Source organism: Tursiops truncatus, chromosome 9 (genome assembly GCF_011762595.2).
Source record: "Tursiops truncatus isolate mTurTru1 chromosome 9, mTurTru1.mat.Y, whole genome shotgun sequence".
Taxonomy (NCBI): Eukaryota; Metazoa; Chordata; class Mammalia; order Artiodactyla; family Delphinidae; genus Tursiops; species Tursiops truncatus.
Window position 1 is genome coordinate 22,413,146 of NC_047042.1, and position 22,258 is coordinate 22,435,403.

At 37.1% G+C, this 22,258-nt stretch overlaps 1 protein-coding gene across 1 annotated transcript; it reads right to left on the reverse strand.

The window, feature by feature from the left end:
• Positions 1–5,717: 5,717 nt before the first annotated feature.
• LOC101330846 (deoxyuridine 5'-triphosphate nucleotidohydrolase, mitochondrial) lies at positions 5,718–6,302 on the reverse strand. The gene has a single exon (XM_004329059.4). It carries the CDS (start codon positions 6,276–6,278, stop codon positions 5,784–5,786), a length of 495 nt encoding a protein of 164 aa, XP_004329107.3. The 5' UTR covers positions 6,279–6,302; the 3' UTR covers positions 5,718–5,783.
• Positions 6,303–22,258: the final 15,956 nt, after the last annotated feature.

Consider the following 22,258-nt stretch of genomic DNA (forward strand, 5'->3'; position numbering starts at 1 on the left):
AAACATGGTGTATATGAGAGAGAGGGAGAGAGGAGAGGGGAAAGAGAAGAGGAGGGAATCTTTAGTCCTTGTATGCTCTCCTAGGTTTTGGTTTTTTTTTTTTCTCTCAAACTGGATTAAAGCCCTATAAAAGATTCATACTGTATTGAACAAAATCCCCTGATGTATAATCAAGGGCCCATAAAATTTTTCTTTTTCATTCATTTAGAAGCTCTTGGGGATGAAGAGTCAGGTGTTTCATATATTTAAATCAAATGAACACATTTAAGAATTTCGTTGAACCTGATACATCCATACACTTAAGAAAGTCTAAGAGGGGCACACCAGGGCCTTCTTTCTTAAGGACACAGTGGGTACCTGCAGTCCTTGAGAGCTGGTGATTGATCATATACCACAAAACTCCTAGAGGACCACAGCCTGGGATAGGATAAAAGATAGTAGACTAAACTCTTTCCTTGTTCAGAGTCTCCTGCATCTTTATAGCCCTAGTATACATTTTATATAATATATTCTAGTAAACAAGCATACAACTCATACACTCCAAAAACATAGTAAAATAATGTTTACTCATTCTTTGGGTTCTGGACTCAATTCCAGTGTGTGGAGGGAGGTGGTGTCCCCATACCACCAACCAATGTTCTGGACACTAGCTGTGTGTCTGACAATACAACTCAATTCTGTGTCCGACAATACAACTCAATTCTAGCTACCCAGAGATAGTATCAGATCCCACTGATAAGTAAGGGGCTCAGTCCCACAAGACTGCCCTCTACTTCAGAGGACAATTGCAAACCCAGGTTGTTACCTATGCTTCAGAGGTTCCCATGGTCCCCTCCTTGGGTTTGATTAATTTGTTAAAGTGACTCACAGACCTCAGGAAATCCATTTACTCACTAAATTACCCGTTTAGTACAAAGGATTTTAAAGATAGGATTAAAGGACCATTCAGATAAAATTTATCTCTGGTAATCACTCTTATTCTGGGAAAGACCAATTTAAATCCTGATGAAGAAATACGTAGTATGAGCAGGGGAGCTTCTGTCCTCATGGAGTTTATGGCTGGGCACAGTGGAAGTCATTTGTTCTGGGATGAATTTTCTATTACAGTTTTCATTTGTATTTCATCAAACTAACTTCCCCTACAGCAGTCTAGCAGCACTCTCAGCATGTGAGACTGTTAGTTTATGACAAATTACTGCACATGGTCACCTACCAGAAAACTGAAGGTTGCTGTATAAGATCAGTGAAAACTTGTGTATGGCACGATCTTAATTTATTTTATACATCACAGGATTCAGCTTCTGAGGAAAAATAGATTTTTATTACTCTTATTATAATGCATACTTAGAAGCTAAAAGCCGATGATGCTTACTAGTATTTTCTAGTTTTTTAGTATGTTTTAAAGGCTATGAATCTAAATTACATGTAATGATGTTAATAATGTGTTACCCATCATGAATAGACTTACATACCTGACTTTCAAAAATACTTCAGTAATATAGATGGTGACTTTGCATTAACTTATTCCTGGTCTCATGACTAATTTCCTTTGTGACCAACAGACCGTGGTCATGAATGGTGAATTAAGATTTCGCTGCAGCCTATGGCCATTGCAAGAGAAAAGTTAGAAGTCACAGATGGGAACTGATACCAAGATATGATTTTAATAACACCAAATTACAACAAATGAAACAAGTTAGTCACAGATACAGAGATAAAATCATGACACAATGACTCACATTATATCCAGAGGACATTTAAAAATAATAGCGACTGTAGCACTTGGTTTCTTCTTTTTTGATAAATGTTGTTAATAATACTTTATACTTGCAATTTGTAAACTTTTTCAAGTGTAATGCAGAATTAACTCTGATATTTTAAAATGTAGGAATATACGAGCCATAAATTAAAGTAAAATAATGGGAATAATTTTAGGAAAGAGATGTCCAACTCACTAGTTTTGACTGTCTAAACTGGATTATTACAGAGTAATACATTAGAGACTTTTTTTTTTGAGCATAATAAATTAAGATGACTAAACCATTACATTATCAAAGTCTTGTTGAACAAAAGTGGTATTTGACTTAAATTTCAACTTCTTTTCAGTGGAATAAAATAGATTGCTCAGAAGTTAAAAAAGAAATTGGAAGGATAATTGCAACTTAAAAGTTAAGAGAACATGTTTGCAACTTAAAAGTCCTAAAGCAGTTGAAAAAGTAGAAGTTTAAGTCTGATAAAATGGAAGCTTTAAATGGAGGTTTTGAAATGAAAGACATACCTCCCTTTTCATTAGAGTACAGTTCTTTTCCTTACTTTATGGTGCCCAAACTTAATACAAATGATGCAAGAGCAAGGTTTTTTTTACAAACTTAATACAAGTGATGCAACTGCAAGATTTTTTTTTTTCTTCAACATATGTAATGTATGGCTACTACTGATTGAAGAGTTTTATTGTTCTCTTTATTGTGATATCATGCCTAGTGACGCTTTACCTTACTTGGAGAAACCTCAATCTGATTCTTCAGAAATGCTCAGTAAGCGATAATACCCACACTAAATTTTAATTCACTTTTGAGAACTTTCTCAAATGAACTCATAATGATTTTCCTTAGATATTTCTGGTAATTGTAGAAGGATGCACCACAAACCAATTCTTATAATAATACCCTTTAGCGTCTCTTCTTTTGTGGATCTCAGCATTTCTATGACAGACTGTGTTATCACAGCTTTATAACATGACTGTAATTTAGCAAGTCACAAGCAGGAAACTTGTACATTTTAATTTAATATATTAAATTATATATATATATATATTTTAATTATATTTTAATTGGTTAACATTAGACATAGGATAATAAAATGAATTCTTAGTGGTGACATAGTTGAAACAGCAGGGAAGGGGGCAGGGCAAAGCCTTTGAAAGAATGACATAGCCCAAGGACATGACATAAACTGATTAGAACCAAATGGGCCCAAGATGGCGGACAAGTCGACTTCCACCAGACCTTGAGCCTCAATATATGCTCACTGTAACCCATCAGCAAGCTAAATGACACACCCACAGGCGCCATGACAATTTCCAAGGCCAACCATAAGGATCAAACAGTGGGAGATGGCCCAATTCCTGGAAATCCTCGCCCCTTCCTGAAATAGCTGGAATACTCCTCCTACTCATTAGCCTATGAAATTACCCACCCCTATAAAAACTGACAACCCCATACCCTGGTGCCCTTCTCATCTTCTGAGTTGGCCCACACTCTTTCTGTGGAGTGTGTTTCTCTCTAAATAAATCCAGTTCTTACCTATCACTTTGTGTCTCACTGAATTCTTTCTGTGATGAGACATCAAGAACCTGAGCTTCATTATGTCCTGAAACCAGGTGTGTGATCTCAGTGGGAAGACTGTGGGTTTTGGTCAGATTCAAGTCCCAGCCACATGGGTTCAAGTCCCAATCTGACTTTAGCCTGGGTTCGAGTCCTGGCATGTGGGTTCAAGTCCCAGTCTGAGGTGCATGGTTTCACAGTCATGCCAATATCACTTCTTTTGTGTATTGATTTTCTTCATACAGTGAGAAAGAGAATTGCTGATAAGAACTAGAAGGCTTGGTTACATGATATTTTCATAATTTGGCTTCATATTGAGCAGTTCAAGAGTCATCTTGAATTAGTAAATTGTACTTTATTCCAGGATGAAAGCCCTCTTTCTTCAAGATAACATTGTAGATGTATCACTTTTTTGTTGCATCAACACTGATTTGCAAATAACACAGCAGTGCAGTGATTCAAGGTATCTGTATGTGTTTCCAGAGATATAGAGCCCAGAAACATTCTTTAGAGGCTCAAACAGACTCCCTTCCAGTGGTCCTAAGGGTGCTGGTTGTACTCAGCCTCTCTGGTATAGGACTGTTGAGACATTTTGTTCCTGAATGCTCATTCAGGCAGATATTGGACAGCATAAATTTAGAATCTCCTTTCAAATGCCCAGAAACCACATACAAAATACGTTCTATTTTAATATTTCACAAATAATAATATTTTTCTTCATCTAACTTGATGCATGTTCAGTTTTTAACAAAATTGGTAATTAACAAATTGGAATAATCAAAATTCTATACTAAATAGCATAGGGGTGATATGCTTCTAGATGTCTATGGATGTGTGAGATCATTTTCTCCAGTTACTTCACCTTGGTGATACCACTAATAATAATAAACATGAGAGTAAAACTGAATGTTTTTATTGAATGCACTCTTTATAGGATAATACCATGTTATGTATTTTTTAAGAATCATCTTCCTTAATCATCATAGCAATCCTAGGAGGTGGGTACTATTATCTATATTTTAGATTGAAGGGTTTCAGAACAAACCTCCCCCAAATATGTTACTTCTGCATGAAAATTATTTTGAGCTAAAGGCAATTGAGACCCTGTGGATTGAAGAGAAATTTCTGCCCCTGCTTAACTACTTAGAAGAATTTAAATTGGTCTTTCCCAGAATAAGAGTTATTACCAGAGATAAATTTTATCTGAATGGTCCATCTGTAAGTCAAGGCAAACATCTAATTACCCAACATCTGCTCTTCTTATTGTCCTGTAAATTACCCTCCTGTCCTTAGAAGCCTCAGGCCCCTAGCCTATTTCTTAGCTCAAGATGTCATATATATCTTATTGTTCTCTCTTTGAACTTCCCATGTATGTGGGGTCTTTGACCCTCTCATATATGTGGGGTTCCCATACATACAAAATAAAATTTGATTTTCTCCTGTTAATTTGTCTCATGTCAGTTTAATTCTTAGACCGTCCAGAAGAAACTCAAAGGGTAGAAGAAAGTTTTGAGGTTTTTTTTTCCTCCCACAACATACAGAAAACTGAAAGCTTAAATAAATTGCCTCATGTCACCCAGCAAGAGGAAGTGTCATGCATAGATCTTGAATCCTGAATCTTTGCTGGATGTGATGTTGTGATTTATAAAAAGAAACATGTGTTTGGTCTTTGTCCCATTTCTAGCCCTGAGCTTCTAAAACACTGGGAACTTCCTAAGTGGTGAGAGAGATAAAGGTGTCTTTTTTAATGTTAATGAGGTGACTTTTGAAATGCCCCCAGGTCACCTAAGGATGGGGGCTGGTTGCCAGAAAAAACAACCATGTGATTGAAGAGTTGTAACTTTCAGTTCTACCCCTTGACCTCTGGGGAGGGGTGAGGGGCTAGAGGTTGAAATGATCACCACTGGACAAGACATCATCTCTCATGCTTATGTAATGAAGCCTTTATAAAAACCCAAAGAGCTTTTAGGTTGGTGGACAGGTGGAGTTTGGGGAGATTGACAAACTCAGAGAGAGCATTGGAGCTCCATACCCTTTCCCCATACCGCCCTGTGTATCTCTTACATCTGGCTATTCCTGAATTATATCTTTTTATAACATACTGGTAATTTAGTGGGTAAATGAGTTTCCTGTGTTCTGTGAGCTGCTTGTAAGCAAGAAGAACAAAGAATCTTGCTCATCATCCAGTTTAAGAAAGGTTAAAATGCAACCCACTGAAGAGCCCCACCAACAGTGTGCCCTGAGAAGAGTTTCAAGACCCAAGATTCTTGAATCTTCCCATACGTAGATAAGCACTAAAACCATTAACCTGAAGTACCAGGATTTTGTGATAAGCAGTAATCTTTTACAAAGATATATATATATATATATATATATATATATATATATATTCACTTTAAGCAAAGCCTTTATTTTCAAGGAAGAAGTATATTTTCTCATTTTCTGTTCTTGTCATAAATTTTAATTATTTCCAGTGGAACCAAAACCTCCTGAACCCCTTTCAGTGTCATCTAAAACTTGAACTTCCTCTATTTCTGGGTAAAATATCCGTTCACAAATGAGCTGTGCAATTTGATCACCCTTTTTGACTTCGAACTTTTCTTTGCCAAAATTAAACAGTACAACAACAACATTTCCTCTATGATCTTCATCTATGACACCAGCTCCTACATCTATGAAGTGTTTTGCAGCCAAGCCAGAACGTGGAGCTACTCTCCCATAGCACCCAGAAGGAAGAGCTATCTGAATGTCTGTTTTCACAAGGGCTTTCTCCATAGATGGTACTGTGTAATCATAGGCACCGTATACGTCATAGCCCGCGGCGCGCTCAGACCCCTTGGTCGGAGCGGTGGCGTGCTCCGAAAGCCGGACAAAGCGGAGACGCATGCCGCCCTCCTCCGCAGGCCGGGCCCGTTTGCTGGGGGAGATGACTTGTGCCTCTTGAGAGCAGGGCATGGCAGGGCAGAATGTGAGCACAAAGGGAGCAGGCGGAACAAGAGACAGCAGGATGAGCGCAGCGCACCAGTTCTAAACTTCCCGCCAACAACTCCCTGCCCCGCCCCACCTAAGATATATATTTTATTACATTTATTTCCCAGGACCACTGTCCTCCCCCCCCCCCCAAAATATATATGCTGGCTCTTGGCTCTTTCCCCCCCTCTTGGAGCAGTTCCTCAGAGTTATCTGAGAGGCTATCTCCTGGGCTATAGTCCTAGTAAGACTCTGAATAAAATTCAACTCACAGCTCTTACGTTGTGCTTTTTTTTTTTTTTTCCCAGTAGACATGCTCTAGCAAATTAATCAAACCCAAGGAAAGGTCATGGAAATATGACTTATAGCCAGTTGGTCAGAAGTACAGGTAACAACATGCACTTGAGATTGGCATCCTGAGTTAGAGTGGGTTGTTGGAACCTCCAATTTGTAGCACATGAGTCAAAAGACTGGTCACAACCTGGGCTTTGTTGACCTGAAACTAATTAACTGCCTGATAGTTCTCCAGCAAAGATAGGTTTATTCAGGATTGGTGGAGAATTGCAATTTGGGATCAGCAGCCACGGTGAGCCACCTGCAAGTCCCCACAGGGCAAGGAAAGGAGCACACTTTTATAGAGAGGAAAGGGAAGTTAGGAGGGTATAGCAAACAAAGTCTGTGCCTTTTCGTTGGCTGAGTCCTTGCCAGGAAAGAAGAGGAGTCTTTCTCTATCCTGTTGGGCTCTGCTATCTTCACCATCTGTGAGAGCTCTCCTTTCTGGTCTCCCAACTCTAACTGAGGTTTCTGTTTATTAATTTTTTATAGCCTGCAATTGGCATCCAAAGTGGAGGGCAGTCTTGTAGGATTGAACTATTTACCTGTGGAATCTGATGCTACCTTTGGGTAGATAATGTCAGAATTCAGTTGAATTGTAGAATGCTCAGCTGGTGTCTGGAGCATTGCTTGGTGGTGTGGAGAAACCTCCCTTTTCACCATGAATTAGAATTCTCCACTCCAGAACCCAAATATTGGAGTATCCTGTAAAATAGCCTTGACATTTGGTTTTAGGTTAAGTTACCATGCTTTAAAAGTATTGTTAATGTCTTAGATTATTTTTAAGTGTGTGAAATACAAAAATATGTTACTTTTTGTGCTAAATAGACTCACAGTCATCAGTGGACTTTGCCTGTACTGAAAAGTAATGGTATTGCAAAGGCAGTGAGGACAAATACCATGGACAGCACACAGAGTTACAGTGTGCACTTGCTTTTCCTTCTGCTTCCTTTTAAAAAAATATTTTTATACCAAATACTAAAGAGGTCATGAAGTCAAGATATGAAGACAGTCTGACTTTCTTGAAGATTTGTGTTGAAGAAAAATTGAAACTTAGATGACAGTTGATGAAATATGTAATCTGTGATTCATCTGTCCTCCTCTAAATTCTAGAATTACTTTCTCCACTCATTTTGTCAGCATTCAGAAATCTCAAAGGACTCAAAACATAGCCTAAGACATTAAAAAATGGCATAGATGAAATACAAGAACACATGCACATTTTTTCCTCATCAGCGATTTCCAGGCAATAGTGGTGTAAGTGTATTTCTCCAATACATTGGCTGAAAAGTAGAGAATTAGAACTATATGTCTCTCTTTTCTCATCTACTTCCTCTTCTTTTGTATCTTTTTTCTTTTTCAGCTGAACTATTCTTTCAGTTATTTTCCTTTACTTCTCTTCTTACCTTCTTTTCCTTTGCCTCTGGTCCTTAGAATGCAGATGTTGAGAATTGTGTTTTGATGAGTTTGAGAGATATGCAAGGGTAGCTGAAGTAATTCCAGCTTGAGTTTTTGTTTTATGATAAGTTTAAATCAGAGGGGAAAGTTGGGTGTGAATAGTTTCAAAGGATTTTTTGTGGTTCTCTGAACTTAAGACCTATCTGGTTAATAGAATAGAAGAATTAGTATAATATGTTGCTTAAGAACACGTTGGAGTAAGATTGGCATTTTAAATCTGGATGTTCCATTCACTAGCCATGTGTATTTATTATTGACTCAATTTCCTCATCTGTAATAATGGAGACAATGTTACTCCATAGGGATGTTATACTTATTAAGTTGAGTGATGCATACCAATTGTCTCATTTCATGCTTCTGAAAAAATAAATGCTATTTCCCTTTTCCTTATCTAATGCAAATCCAGTAGTTAGCATGGGGTTTAAATTTAAATAGGCCTAGTTATTCGTTATTGTTCTTATGAGAAGAAAATGTTTCTATGTATCTTTAAAAGTCAACTAAAACATGTTAATGATTAGAGTAATACCTCGCTGATCACTTTTTGTCGTTGTTTTTGTCGGTTTTGTTTTCTGTTTTACAAGAGAGTTTCTTCAGCGGGTTTTAAAGTCTAGTTTCATTTCAAAATGAAGCAGTTTCCACAACTGGATGGACCCCTTGCAATCCTGTGGATTAGGTTATATTAATCTTTCCTTACCAGCAGGGATTTTTCCTCCAGATCAGTGCATGGTTCTTTGCCCAGTGTATGGAATGGCTGATTGTGCTTTTGTCCCCCTATGAAGCTGGAAACTGGGCAACCAGGTGTAATATATAATTAGTGTGTCCCAATCAAGCATCATCTGTGTTGTTCCTGATTTCATTTTCCATATCTGAAATATACCCGTCTGAGCTAAAACTCACTTTACTTTTAAACATTCTACAAATGTGACTGAAGTGTTTTTCATATTGAATGCTTTTTTGACTTCTTAAATAGGGGATTTGGAGATTTTGAATGACTCTAGCCATGCAGTATTACCATGAATCATCCAGTAGCTACTGAGGAATAGTTATGTTAGACTTCCTCTATCAACTTTTAATGAACGTTCACCTCATTCCTCTAAGCCACAGTTCATCTGCCGCTGATTGCTGCTGTCTATGGATATTTAGATATCAGAGGCAGCATCCACCCTTATTTTAATCTACAGGTTTAATGGAATGAAATAAAGGACTTTAATGGAATATTATGTTGATGTTAGAGGGGTTGTGGTGGCCAACAAGTAATGGCATGGAAAATATCTTTGATATAATATACAGTTGTCAACTTAAAAAATTGTTCACAACCTAAAAGTTGAGAGTTATCTGTTACTTGGCAGGAATTTTTAGGACTTCAAGCCTAGGAGGCAGCATCTCAAGTAACCCTGAGAGAACTGCTCCAAGGATGTGATGGGGAGAGCCAGAATATATAGGAGTTTTGCAACAAAGGGCAGGTAGTCTGAAAGTCAAAAGATTATTGTTAATTAAAAAAAAAAAAACAACCAGATATGTCAAGTTAAGGAATGTAGCACTTTTCTGTGTATGGGAAGATGCAAAAGTCTGGGCTCACTGAAATCATTCCTTTGATATACACCTCAGCTCTCTGGGGCCAGTATCTTGTGTTTTCACATCCTGAGTTTCCTCAGGGCTCACCATGGGGAGTGGCTGCAGTCTGATGGCTGCTAGATGGCAGGTATTCTTTCCTTCCTGAGTTTCCTCAGGACTCACCAGCTCACGTTAGAGGACTGCAATCGCTGATAACTGTAACATACTTTGTTTATTGATATGGCAGGCAATAGTCCATTTCTCACAGTGATAAAGGAGAAAGGATACATACTGCAAATGTACAGCATTTATTATAAAAGATGTATACATAGATTAAAATGCAGAGAGAATGTTAAAGTGCTAATGGAAGTTTTTAAAGGCAATTTAAGCTATTGGTGCATATTTTTATATATATTTAGAATTTTATGTATTGACATTGCTTCAAAAATAAAATGAAATATGTTAAACTTTAGGAGTTTCTTACATTTCTGTGTAGTTGATCTGAAAATGAGTGGATTTTGCTTGTAGAATTGTCTATAAATTAAGGGTGCATAGGCTTTGAATGTGAGACCAATGGATTTCCCTTCTATCTGGGTGCATGCATTTAGCATAATGAATTCTACGTCCAGAATTTTTGCTGTTAGAACTTTTTGAACTTATCTCTGGTTACTAAGCTGGTTTCTGGGCAACTGAGGTTTTAGACAAATTGCTATCCCTTTCCACTCATGATTGTTTCTCAACAATGATTAGAATAACAGTAATATAAAAATAAGAGACATTAAGAAATAATGACACAAATCCACAAGGGCTGATTAGGAGGGCTTCGCAGTGGAATATTTTTCAAATCACTTACTTCTATGATCACAATGATTTTCTTCAGTATTTCAGAGCATTCCTCCTACCTGGACTGCTTTGGGTAGATGGTCTTCTTCATTGTGAAAGATGCAAGGAGCCTAACTAAAGCCAAGAATCAGTTACTGCTGTACATGGCTAACAACTTCATTCCAAACAGTGAAATATAACCCTGAAGAATATTATTTTGACAGATATATCCACAGTGTTTTTTAAGATGCATATACTAGAGCAGTGATCAGAGGTGTCTTTACTGTAATGGATGAGGAAAGTGTTTTATAATTCAAATGTGCAGGATGAGTTTGAAAAATAAAATTTGTGAAGCCAGGAAATTTAAGAGATTGTGTAGAGGTAGCAAATATCACATGATTTAGTTTCTTAGGATTGGTGTAAGAAAGTACCAAAAAATGGGTAGCTTAAAACAGCAGGAATTTATAGCCTCATGCTTTGGAGGCTAGAATTCCAAAATCAGGTCTATGCTGGCATCTCTGATGGTTCCAGGGGAGAATCCATCCTTGCCTCTTCTAGCTTCTGGCATTCCTTGACTTGCAGATTAATCTTTCTAGACACATGGCTGACTTCTCCCTACCTGTCCTCATATGATCTTCTCTCTGTGCATGTCTGCCTCCATGTCAAATCTCCCTTTTTTATAAGGACAGCAGTCATATTGGACAGTGCCCATCTTAATGACCTTATTCTAAAGTGATTACCTCTAAAGGTCCTATTTCCAAATAAGGTCACATTTTGAAGTATTGGGGGCTATACTTCAACATATCATTTTGGGGGACACAGTTCAACCCATAACACCTCATGAAATGACAGCCATAATAAGGGGAAAGTGAAAAATATTTATAATCCATTGACCATAAAATTGAGACGATCCAAAAATAAAGTGAGAATTTGATCATGCATGGTTTAGATTTCAGTATACAACACTCCTACACCTCATAAAGAAGCACCTTCACATGCTAATAATATTATGATGAGAAAAAATGAACTATGTTTGAGGCAAAACAACATGCTATGGGAAGCTGTGAAGAAGTTTAAAATGGCTTAAGTCAAAGACCGAGGACAAAGCTAGGAGGAAAAGAATTTTGTATGTCCAAAATTATTAAACAGCTTATGCGGTAAGATCTTCCAGCCTACTGTTGTCCTAGTATTTTTCTCTATGATGTTGATAAGTGGACGTCAGTCAGAATTTTCCAGTTTTAGTTGTCAACATTGTTTCTCGGAGATAGAATAGTGGCCTAAATTCATTCTTCTGATGCCTATGTTAAGTTGTCTTGGGGTCTGAGCAGTTGTGAAATTTTGCCTTAGATTATTCTCCCTGGCCTTAGTATTTCAGAGTTGGTAGGTTTTGCTTGACCTGTCCATGGGACATTAGAGGTATTCAATAGAACTTCAATTCAGTAGAACAGGGATTCAGTGGAACATCTGTTATTGTACCAGCTAAAAATAAATTACAATTCGTAAACACAAATATTTTTTTAACATTCTATGTAAAATAATATATTATATTTTAACATCAGAGGCACTGATTGTATTTATTAAGACTTTAATACAACTAAGGACCATAAAAGTATCTGTTAAATGATTGAATGCCATAGAGTAAAAAAGGTGCAAATAGATCGGTAGGAAATTTCTCTTCTTATAAATCTGATTTAATATTTTGTAGAGGACTAAGTCCTAGTCTCCAATATATTGGTCTATATTGTTAGAAAGTAAAGAAATTGGTAGCTGGTCATATTAGAAGTGTTCTAATATATACTCGATGAATAATTTTAGGGTTATTAAAAAAGAAAATATTATAAGAAAATATATCCTTACCAAACTCAAAAGGTTAAATAGCACTTTCAACTTAAAATAATTGTGTTTCTTCTTTTTTGCAAATCTTTTTTCTCCTATCCCATTCCACCTACAAATATGTTTAGTGTTAACATTAAAGACACCAAATCAAAAATATGTGTTACTGAAACAATAATCACTGAAAAGGAAATTTGATACATCAAAATACATCCAAATTTATTTTAAAATAACCTTTTCTAGAGGCATAGCTTGTTCAGACTCATGTAACAGAAAATATTGCCTACTAAAAGGAAACTTGAAAAGATTCAGTTTAAAATGAACTCTTTTAAATATCATTTCAATATTTTTAAATGAAACCCTTTGAATTATGGAAATAGCCTTCTAATAATAGCAAAAATATGCATGAAAAAGACACTATAATTTATTGCTTGCAAAACATCTTAACTTGTTTTCAGATGCTCCAGAGTTGACATTAGATATATTCAAAGCAGAAAATAGATGTTAAGGAACTAGCACTGAGCAGTAATGTCTTGGGACACAGCATTTATTATTTCTAGGTCACTGCAAGGTCACAGCTGAAATAAAGAAAAACATCATGAAATCTCAAATTTGACCCTACATATTTTTCAGTCTGCTTTTGGATTTTTCATTTTGGTTGAGCTTTCTTGCTCCCAGATCTGTACCTGACCTTCTTCACAATCTCCTGATCATCCACACTGGTCTGTACCTCTTTCCTCCTGAGTCTTCTCAGAGACTCTGGATTTCTGCTTCAGCCTTAGAATATACCCACATCTTCTACAGAATCTCCTATGGCAACAGACTCAGCCTGACTCAAAGATATTTAACTTTCTAGGCAATTTTATACTTTTATGAGAATGAAAACATATTTTAATTCCAAAGCATTCTATCTTTTTTCTAAACACTTAAAGTCTTCTCAAGCATATTGTCTATGAATAGTTAAGATGCATTGCTCATTAATTTTTTTGTAGTCCAACAATTTACAATTACTTCCAAATTTCCAGACCAATGCTTTTGCTTTTTCTCTTTTCTGCAACATTTCAACATCATCATAAAACATGGCATGGAGAATTTAGTCAGAAGTTGTCAACCCTAGATTTAGTTTGGAATAACCTACGAAAGTAAAAACTTCCAGAGGCCTGGTGTCACCCCCAGAAATGTGATATAATTGATCTATACGGACTTGGACATCAATAATTTTTAAAGATCCTAGGTGATTCTAATGTTCAGATGGAGTGGATAAACCCTGAACTCAACTTCCAGAATCCACAGATAAATGTGAACTCTTCTCCCAGTCTTTGGATATTGTAAACTCTATCTTTGAAGCAAGATAGATAACTAAAAATTTACAAACTGAAACCAGAAAAAGAGTTTTGTTTGTGGTTTGTACTCTTATTTAAGGCATTTATAAATACGAACAGTAAGAAAAGACAATTTTCTTCCTTGTTTATTCTGAAGAAATATTGCTGAGGAATGCTTTGCTTCATTTTTGTACTTTCCCTGTATTTTATTTCGTAAGAATTTTAATATTTAATCAAGCCATTCAGAGCCAAGTAATTTATCCAGGTTAGGTCTTCTGGTAAAGTTTTATACTTTAAACATGTAGGTCCTGCACATTATATATTAGACTTATTTCAACATATAACAGAGGTTTGTGGCTATTATAAATGTGTGAATGGGATATTTTTTTAAAGATTTTACATTTCCAATCACTTATTACTTATGTGTAGGAAAGTAATTTTCTACTGTTGATCTTGTGCTAACTCATTTTACTCAATGATCTAGATTTTCTGTTAGCTCTATTTTATTCCTTTTAAGATAATATTATAAAATGACAATTTTGCACTCTCTTCCAATTCCTCCCCGATATTCACATCTCCTATTTCTGCTTTTATTGTTCTTTTGAACTGCCTAGGACTGTAGTATAATTTAAAATACTTTTGGTGATAGTGAATGTACTGATCTTTGTTGGTAGCTATTCCTTTGTTCTGTTTTTCAATCAGTGACTTGATTTTTAAAATCAGTTATACAAAATTCCCCCAAAGTACCCCATTTGGTTCAGAGAAAACTGACCCAGCTGCAGCTTCAAAGCTAAATTTTATTGATCAGAGACCTTCAAGATGGTGGAGGAGTAACACGTGGAGATCACCTTCCTCCCCACAAATACATCAGAAATACATCTACATGTGGAACAACTCCTATAGAACACCCACTGAACGCTGGCAGAAGGCCTCAGACTTCCCAAAAGGCAAGAAACTCCCCACGTACCTGAGTAAGGCAAAAGACAAAAGGAAAAACAGAGACAAATGAATAGGGATGGGACCTGCACCTCTGGGAGGGAGCTGTGAAGGAGGAAAGGTTTCTACACACTAGGAAGCCCCTTCAGTGGCAGAGATAGGTGGTGGGGAAGCTTCGAGCCACAGAGAAGAGCGCAGCAACAGGGGTGCAGAGGGCAAAGTGGAGAGATCCCCGCACAGTGGATCAGTGCCTACCAGCACTCACCAGCCCGAGAGGCTTGTCTGCTTACCTGCCGGGGCGGGTTGGGGCTGGGACCTGAGGCTTAGGCTTTGGAGGTCAGATCCCAGGGAAAGGACTGGGGTTGGCTACGTGAACACAGCCCGAAGGGGGCTAGTGCACCACAGCTGGCGGGGAGGGAGTCCGGGAAAAGGTTGGACCTGCCTAAGAGGCAAGAAACCGTTGTTTCGGGGTGCGTGAGGAGAGGGGATTCAGAGCACTGCCTAAACAAGCTCCAGAGACCGGCACAAGCCGCGGCTATCAGTGCGTACACTAGAGACAGGCATGACATGCTAAGGCTGCTGCTGCAGCCACCAAGAAGCCTGTGTGCGATCACAGGTCACTATCCACACCTCTGCTCCTGGGAGCCTGTGCAGCCCGCCACTGCCAGGGTCCCGTGACTCAGGGACAACTTCCTCCGGGAGAACACATGGCGCACTTCAGGCTGTTGCAACATCATGCTGGCCTCTGCCACCACAGGCTCACTCTGCATTCCGTACCCCTCCCTCCCCCAGGCTGAGTGAGCCAGAGCCCCCTAATCAGCTGCTACTTTAACCCCGTCCTATCAGAGCGAAGAACAACCACCCTCAGCCGACCTACATGCAGAGGCAGGGCCAAATCCAAAGTTGAACCCCAGGAGCTGTGCAAAACAAAGAAGAGAAAGGGAAATATCTCCCAGCAGCCTCCGGAGGAGTGGATTAAATCTCCACAATCAATTTCATGTAGCCTGCACCTGTGGAATATCTGAATACACAATGAATCACCCCAAAATTGAGGCAGTGGACTTTGGGAGCAATGATGTATATATATATATATATTTTTTTTCCCTTTTCTCTTTTTGTAAGTGTGTATGTATATGCTTCTTTGTGTGATTTTCTCCATATTCCTTTGCTTTCACCATTTGTCCTAGGGTTCTGTCTATCCTTTTTGTTTGTTTGTTTCTTTGTTTCTTAGTACAGTTTCTAGGGCTTCTTATCATTGGTGGATTTGTTTTTGGTTTGGTTGCTCTCTTCTTTCTTTTTTTTTTTTACTTTTAAAATTATTTTTATTACACCCCACTTTCACCAATGGACAGATCATCCAAAATGAAAATAAATAAGGAAACACAGCTTTAAATGATACATTAAACAAGATGGGCTTAATTGATAGTTATAGGACATTCCATCCAAAAACAACAGAATACACTTTCTTCTCAAGTGCTCATGGAACATCTCCAGGATAGATCATATTTTCATTCACAAATCAAGCCTTGGTAAATTTAAGAAATTTGAAATCATATCAAGTATCTTTTCCGATCACATGCTATGAAACTAGATATCAATTACAGGAAAAAACCTGTAAAAAATACAAACACATGGAGGCTAAACAATACACTACTTAATAACCAAGAGATCACCGAAGAAATCAAAGAGGAAATCAAAAAATACCTAGAAACAAATGACAATGAAAACACAATGACCCAAAACCTATGGGATGCAGCAAAAGCAGTTTTAAGAGGGAAGTTTATAGCAATAAAATCCTACCTCAAGAAACAAGAAAAATCTCAAATAAACAACCTAACCTTGCACCTAAGGCAATTACAGAAAGAAGAACAAAAGCACCCCAAAGTTAGCAGAAGGAAAGAAATCATACAGATCAGATCAGAAATAAATGAAACAGAAATGAAGGAAACAATAGCAAAGATCAATAAAAATAAAAGCTGGTTCTTTGAGAAGATAAACAAAATTGATAAACCATTCGCCAAACTCATTAAGAAAGAAAGGGAGAAGATTCAAATCAATAGAAATGAAAAAGGAGAGGGAACAACTGACACTGCAGAAATACAAAGGATCATGAGAGATTACTACCACCAACCATATGCCAATAAAATGGACAACCTGGAAGAAATGGACAAATTCTTAGAAAACCACAAACTTCCGAGACTGAACCAGGAAGAAACAGAAAATATAAAAGGCTAAACACAAGCACTGAAATTGAGACTGTGTTTAAAAATCTTCCAAAAACAGAAGTACAGGACCAGATGGCTTCACAGGAGAATTCTATCAAACATTTAGAGAAGAGCTAACACCTATCCTTCTCAAACTCTTCCAAAATATAGCAGAGGGAAGAAAACTCCTAAACTCATTCTATGAGACCACCATCAGCCTGATACCAAAACCAGACAACAATGTCACAAAGAAAGAAAACTACAGGCCAATATCACTGAGGAACATAGATGTAAAAATCCTCAACAAAATACTAGCAAACAGAATCCAGCAGCACATTAAAAGAATCATACACCATGATCAAGTGCGTTTTATCTCAGGAATGCAAGGATTCTTCAATATACCGAAATCAATCAATGTGATACACCATATTAACAAATTGAAGGACAAAAACCATACGATCATCTCAATAGATGCAGAAAAAGCTTTCACCAAGAGTCATCACCCATTTATGGTAAAAACAGTACAGAAAGTAGGCATAGAGGGAACTTACCTCAAAAAAATAAAGGCCATATTTGACAAACCCCAGTCCTCTCCCTGGAATATGACTTCAGAAGCCCAAGCCTCAGCTCTCAGGCCCCACCTGCCCCGACGGGTGAGCAGACAAGCCTCTCAGGCTGTTAAGTCTGGTCGGCACCGATCCTCTGTGTGGGAATCTCTCCACTGTTCCCTCCGCACCCCTGTTGCTGCACTCTCCTCCGCGGCTCCGAAGCTTCCCCCTACCCAGCCCCCGTCTCCGCCAGTGAAGGGGCTTCCTAGTGTGTGGAAACCTTTCCTCCTTCACAGCTCCTTCCCAGAAGTGCAGGTCCCGTCCCTATTCTTTTGTCTGTGTTTTTCCTTTTTTCTTTTGCCCTACACAGGTACGTGGGGAGTTTCTTGCCTTTTGGGAAGTCTGAGGTCTTCTGCCAGCGTTCAGTAGGTGTTCTGTAGGAGTTTTTCCACATATAGATGTATTTCTGATGTATTTGTGGGGAGGAAGTGTCTCTACGTCTTACTCCTCTACCATCTTGAAGGTCTCACCCCCATATTTTTATGTTAGTAGTTTCACATGGGAAATTTTCAAAAAAAATAGGCAGAACAATACAATAGATTTTATAACTGTAAGCACTGCAATATAGACTTACTCCTGTGTGGTCCCAAAGTATTTTGCTCATATGAATCTAATTGCACTTGTTACAATCTATTATGTCTGCCTTTGCTTCCCCAACTGCAGTGCTTACAGTCAACATATAAAATCTATTGTATTGAATATTTCATTCAAATATTCTTATATGTATATTTACAGAATCTTTTGATTTTGTTCCTAACCAAGCTCACTTATCTATTTAAAATTTAGAAACACATATTTTACTATGCAACTGTGACTAATATATCAATAGTGCTCAATCTTGTTATTAGAGCCAAAAACAGCAAGGAAACATTAATTCCTCATTCTTATTCCAGCTCATTTACATTTGTTGTGCTTATGTTTAGTTGGTTGATTAATTGAGTAAACTTTTGGCTACAATAATAAAAGTCAGAATAACAATAGATTAATCCACATAGAAATTTAATTCTCTCTTACATATAGTCAGAGCAAAAAATGTTCCTGGTGTGATATGGTGGCTGTATCAGGCTCTATCAGTGCAAGAGTCCCAGCCTCCTTCTATCTTGCTGGTCTGCTACACACAAATGTATGGACACAAAGGGGGGAAAGTGGTGGGGGGGGGGTGACGTGATGAATTGGGAGATTGGGACTGACATATATACACTGATATGTATAAAATGGATAACTAATAAACACCTGCTGTATAAAAAATAAAATTAAATTAAATTCAAAAATTAAAAAAAAAAAACCCACTCCTTTTTGATATCAGCATTCCAGCTAGCAAGACTGCGAGAGGCAAAAATATAGGGCATCACTTTGCCTCCTAAGGCATGGCCTGAAAGTTCTCCGTGTCACATTCTCTCAAATCCCATTGCCTAGAAGGCAGTCATATGGCTATACCTAAATGCAGGGAAGGCTGGGAAATAACGTCTTCAGCTGTCATATATGTATTAATCTTAACATTGAAAGGGTGGGAATGGAAATGTAAGACAACTAGCAGTGTCTGCTGCAGTTGGGTTCATTCTCATTTTGTTACCATCCTGATGTCAAATGGTAATATACAGCAAATATGAATATAATGTCTAATTCCTTTGCCTATTGGAAGAAGAGAACACCAATCTTTTTGGCAAATCATGTGATCTTCTAAGAGCTTCTTTTTAAAATATTTAATTAATTAATTAATTTATTTATTTATTTATTTTATTCTTGGCTGTGTCTGGTCTTAGTTGCTGCACGCGGGATCTTTGTTGTGGCACGTGGGCTCTTAGTTGTGGCACGCGGGCTTCTCTCTAGTTGTGGTGTGTGGGTTTTCTCTCTCTAGTAGACATGCGGGCTCAGTTGTGGCGTGCAGGCTTAGTTGCCCTGCAGCATGTGGGATCTTAGTTCTCCTACCAGGCTTTGAACCCACATCCCCTGCATTGGAAGGCAGACTCTTCACCACTGGACCACCAGGGAAGTCCCTAAGAGCTTCTTATAGTTGGAAGTTATACAAAGTCTGGCATACTAATGGTGCTGATATACTGTCATTTAGTTATTTGCAGAACAACATTTACATGCAGTAGTAATATATTTTTTTTATTGACTGGTGTATAATAATAAAAGTATAATATAATATACTTTATATTATAAAATAGGCCATTAATACCGGTATTATCCTAAAATTTAAAACTCCCTTTCCTCACCTCTACCCCAGTTTTTTCTGTTTTGTTCCCACTACATTTCTATTATTACATTTTTAACACATGCCTAGTACATAAAATAACAGTATAGGTTGGGGATGACATTTAAAGAATACTTTGAAAAGCTTACCATTTAACAGTATTTATTATAATTATTACAGTAAACAGCTACCTCTCATATAGTCTCTGAAAATAAAACCAATCTCACATAAATTTCTTCTCATTGAATGCATTAGTAGGCAAAAAAAAATTATTTGAGGGGACCCTTGGGAGTACACAGGAAACAAGGAAAAGTAACTTAAGAAAACTTGAAAAACATGCAAAACGCAAGTATAGCAGGAGATAAGGACTCCTACATCCCCCAACACTGCTGAATAGAATAGAATGTTTCTAACGTTTCCATGCCCTATCTTTCTTCTTAAACTGTCCTCAGATACACTTCCTCCAAAACCATTTCTCCATCATCACTACATTCCTCTCATTTCTGTGACTAACTGAAATAGATGATTTTCTCCTCTCTCTACTATTCCACATGAAAGAACAAGAATGCACACAGTCTACTGAAGTAAGAAAATATAAACTCATAAATAATGTAATATAGTTACACATTAATAAGATTGATTTTCCTGAGGGACACTGAGAAAGCAGGTTGTTAGTATATAGTCTCACCATGTGTGTATTTATTTACATCTATTTTTTTCTCATTATAAAAATAATAAATCTTCAAGGTGGGCAAAATCAAACAGTACAGAAATATGTCATAGAGAGTGAAAATTCATTAATATTGATAATGACCTTTGAAAATTGCATCCTATATTGTCTTAATGATAAACCAGAACCTTTAAGAAACATTTTAATTATTCCTCTGTGTAACAAGGCAGATAATTATACAACAAATATATGATCTCAAATATTAGTTACATTCTAATATCTGGAAAATCAGTGTGTGTGTGTGTGTGTGTGTGTGTGTGTGTGTGTGTGTATGAGTTTGGTTCCTGAAATTGCTAAATAAATAAATCATTCTTGAATCAGTAAATAATAGATAATTATGAGTGTGTGCTTTTACATGATTTATTCATATAAAGATAATGCTCAGTATTGGTGTGGATAATATGAAATATTCACACCCTCTTTGTGAGCATATACAGGGGTATGCTTTTTCTGGAGTACAATCTGTCTAAAAGCATCAAAAGCTAGAGAATATTCTTATACTGTGTGAATGACTAAAAAATTACATTTATAAGAACTTTTTTTTAATATTTATTTATTTGGTTGTGCCGGGTCTCAGTTGCAGCAGGCAGGCTCCTTAATTGTGGCTCGCTGGCTTACAGGAATTTATTTTAAGAAAATAACTAGAGGTGTGCTCAACGACCTATGTCTTTGAGGTATTGGTACTAGTAAATGCCATTTCATTGTGGTATTTGTAGTAGTAAAAATTTTAAACATGCTAAATTTCAAACAAAGGGAGATGGTCAAAGAAATGTAGTTGATCTAACTAATGAAAAACCAGAAATTCATTAAAAATCACAATCTCATAAGCTTTATAATATTGGAAAACATCAAATGAAACAAAAGTACAGTGTAAAGTTGATTGTACATTGTCATAGCAATTTATTTGTGCATATTTATATGCATATAAATTGAATAGAAATTTTTTTTAAAAATTAACAGCATTTAAACTTTCTTTTATGTTTCTGTATTTTTCAACATTTTCTTTTTATTTATAAATTATACATCAAAAAGAACCATTATGTGTATAGCTCCCCTAAGACCTTTTTCATCCCACTGAGTACTATGATGTTGTAATAGAGAATAGAACATGCTGGTATCTATGAAACAGGAGTGTAAGTGATTGGTGTAATGTCTGTACAAGGCTTAGTAGATGGGCCCCCACTGTGCAGAAATAAAAGAGGCACCATTAATTTTGTAGTTGATGTGAAAATTACCCTTGAGTTTATACAGTGCACAACTCACATGGTTATATTAGGAAGCCATGGTAGGAGACTAAGAAGTGATAAGAATGAGAAGGATACAGAAAATCTCTTGTTATTAATGTTTAGCCTCTGTATCAGAAGGGATGGGTGTATTCTAATTCAGGATTCATTATACTATGACCAACTCAGACCCATCACATTTTGTTAAAAAAAAAGTTTTATTGGAACACAGAATGCTCATTTGTTTATCTCTTGCCTATTGCTACTTTTACACTACAACAAAAGAGCTGAGTATTTGTGAGGGTATAGCCTGCAAAGCCAAAATCCTCACTGTGTTATTCTAGATGGAAAAGGTTTACCAACCCCTGCTCAAAGTATACTGCAATCATGAAAACAAATCAACAACAACAAAACAAGTAAATGAAAATCTCATAAAGTATAGTAGTTATTATACTGCCCAACAACATTTTTTGTTCTCTTTTCCATCAGGAGGATTGCACTGTCTTGACCTCTTGAATTTAGGCAAGGCTATAGGACTTGCTTTAGCAATAAAATGTGACCAGAGCACCATGAATCACTTCCTGGTTGAAGTATTAAAGATATAATAAGGTATAAATAAAGGTATGTATTCCCATCCTCTGTTGCATTCTGCTGCTATAGTTATTAAAGATTTGATGAAGTAGAGGTGTAATCTAGGATGCTGAACCCCACCATGTAGAACAACTGCCTTAGAGACAGCTGCCTG

Excerpts from the sequence above, each read along its gene's own strand:
- LOC101330846 (XM_004329059.4), bottom strand. The coding sequence starts at position 6,278 with ATGCCCTGCTCTCAAGAGGCACAAGTCATCTCCCCCAGCAAACGGGCC.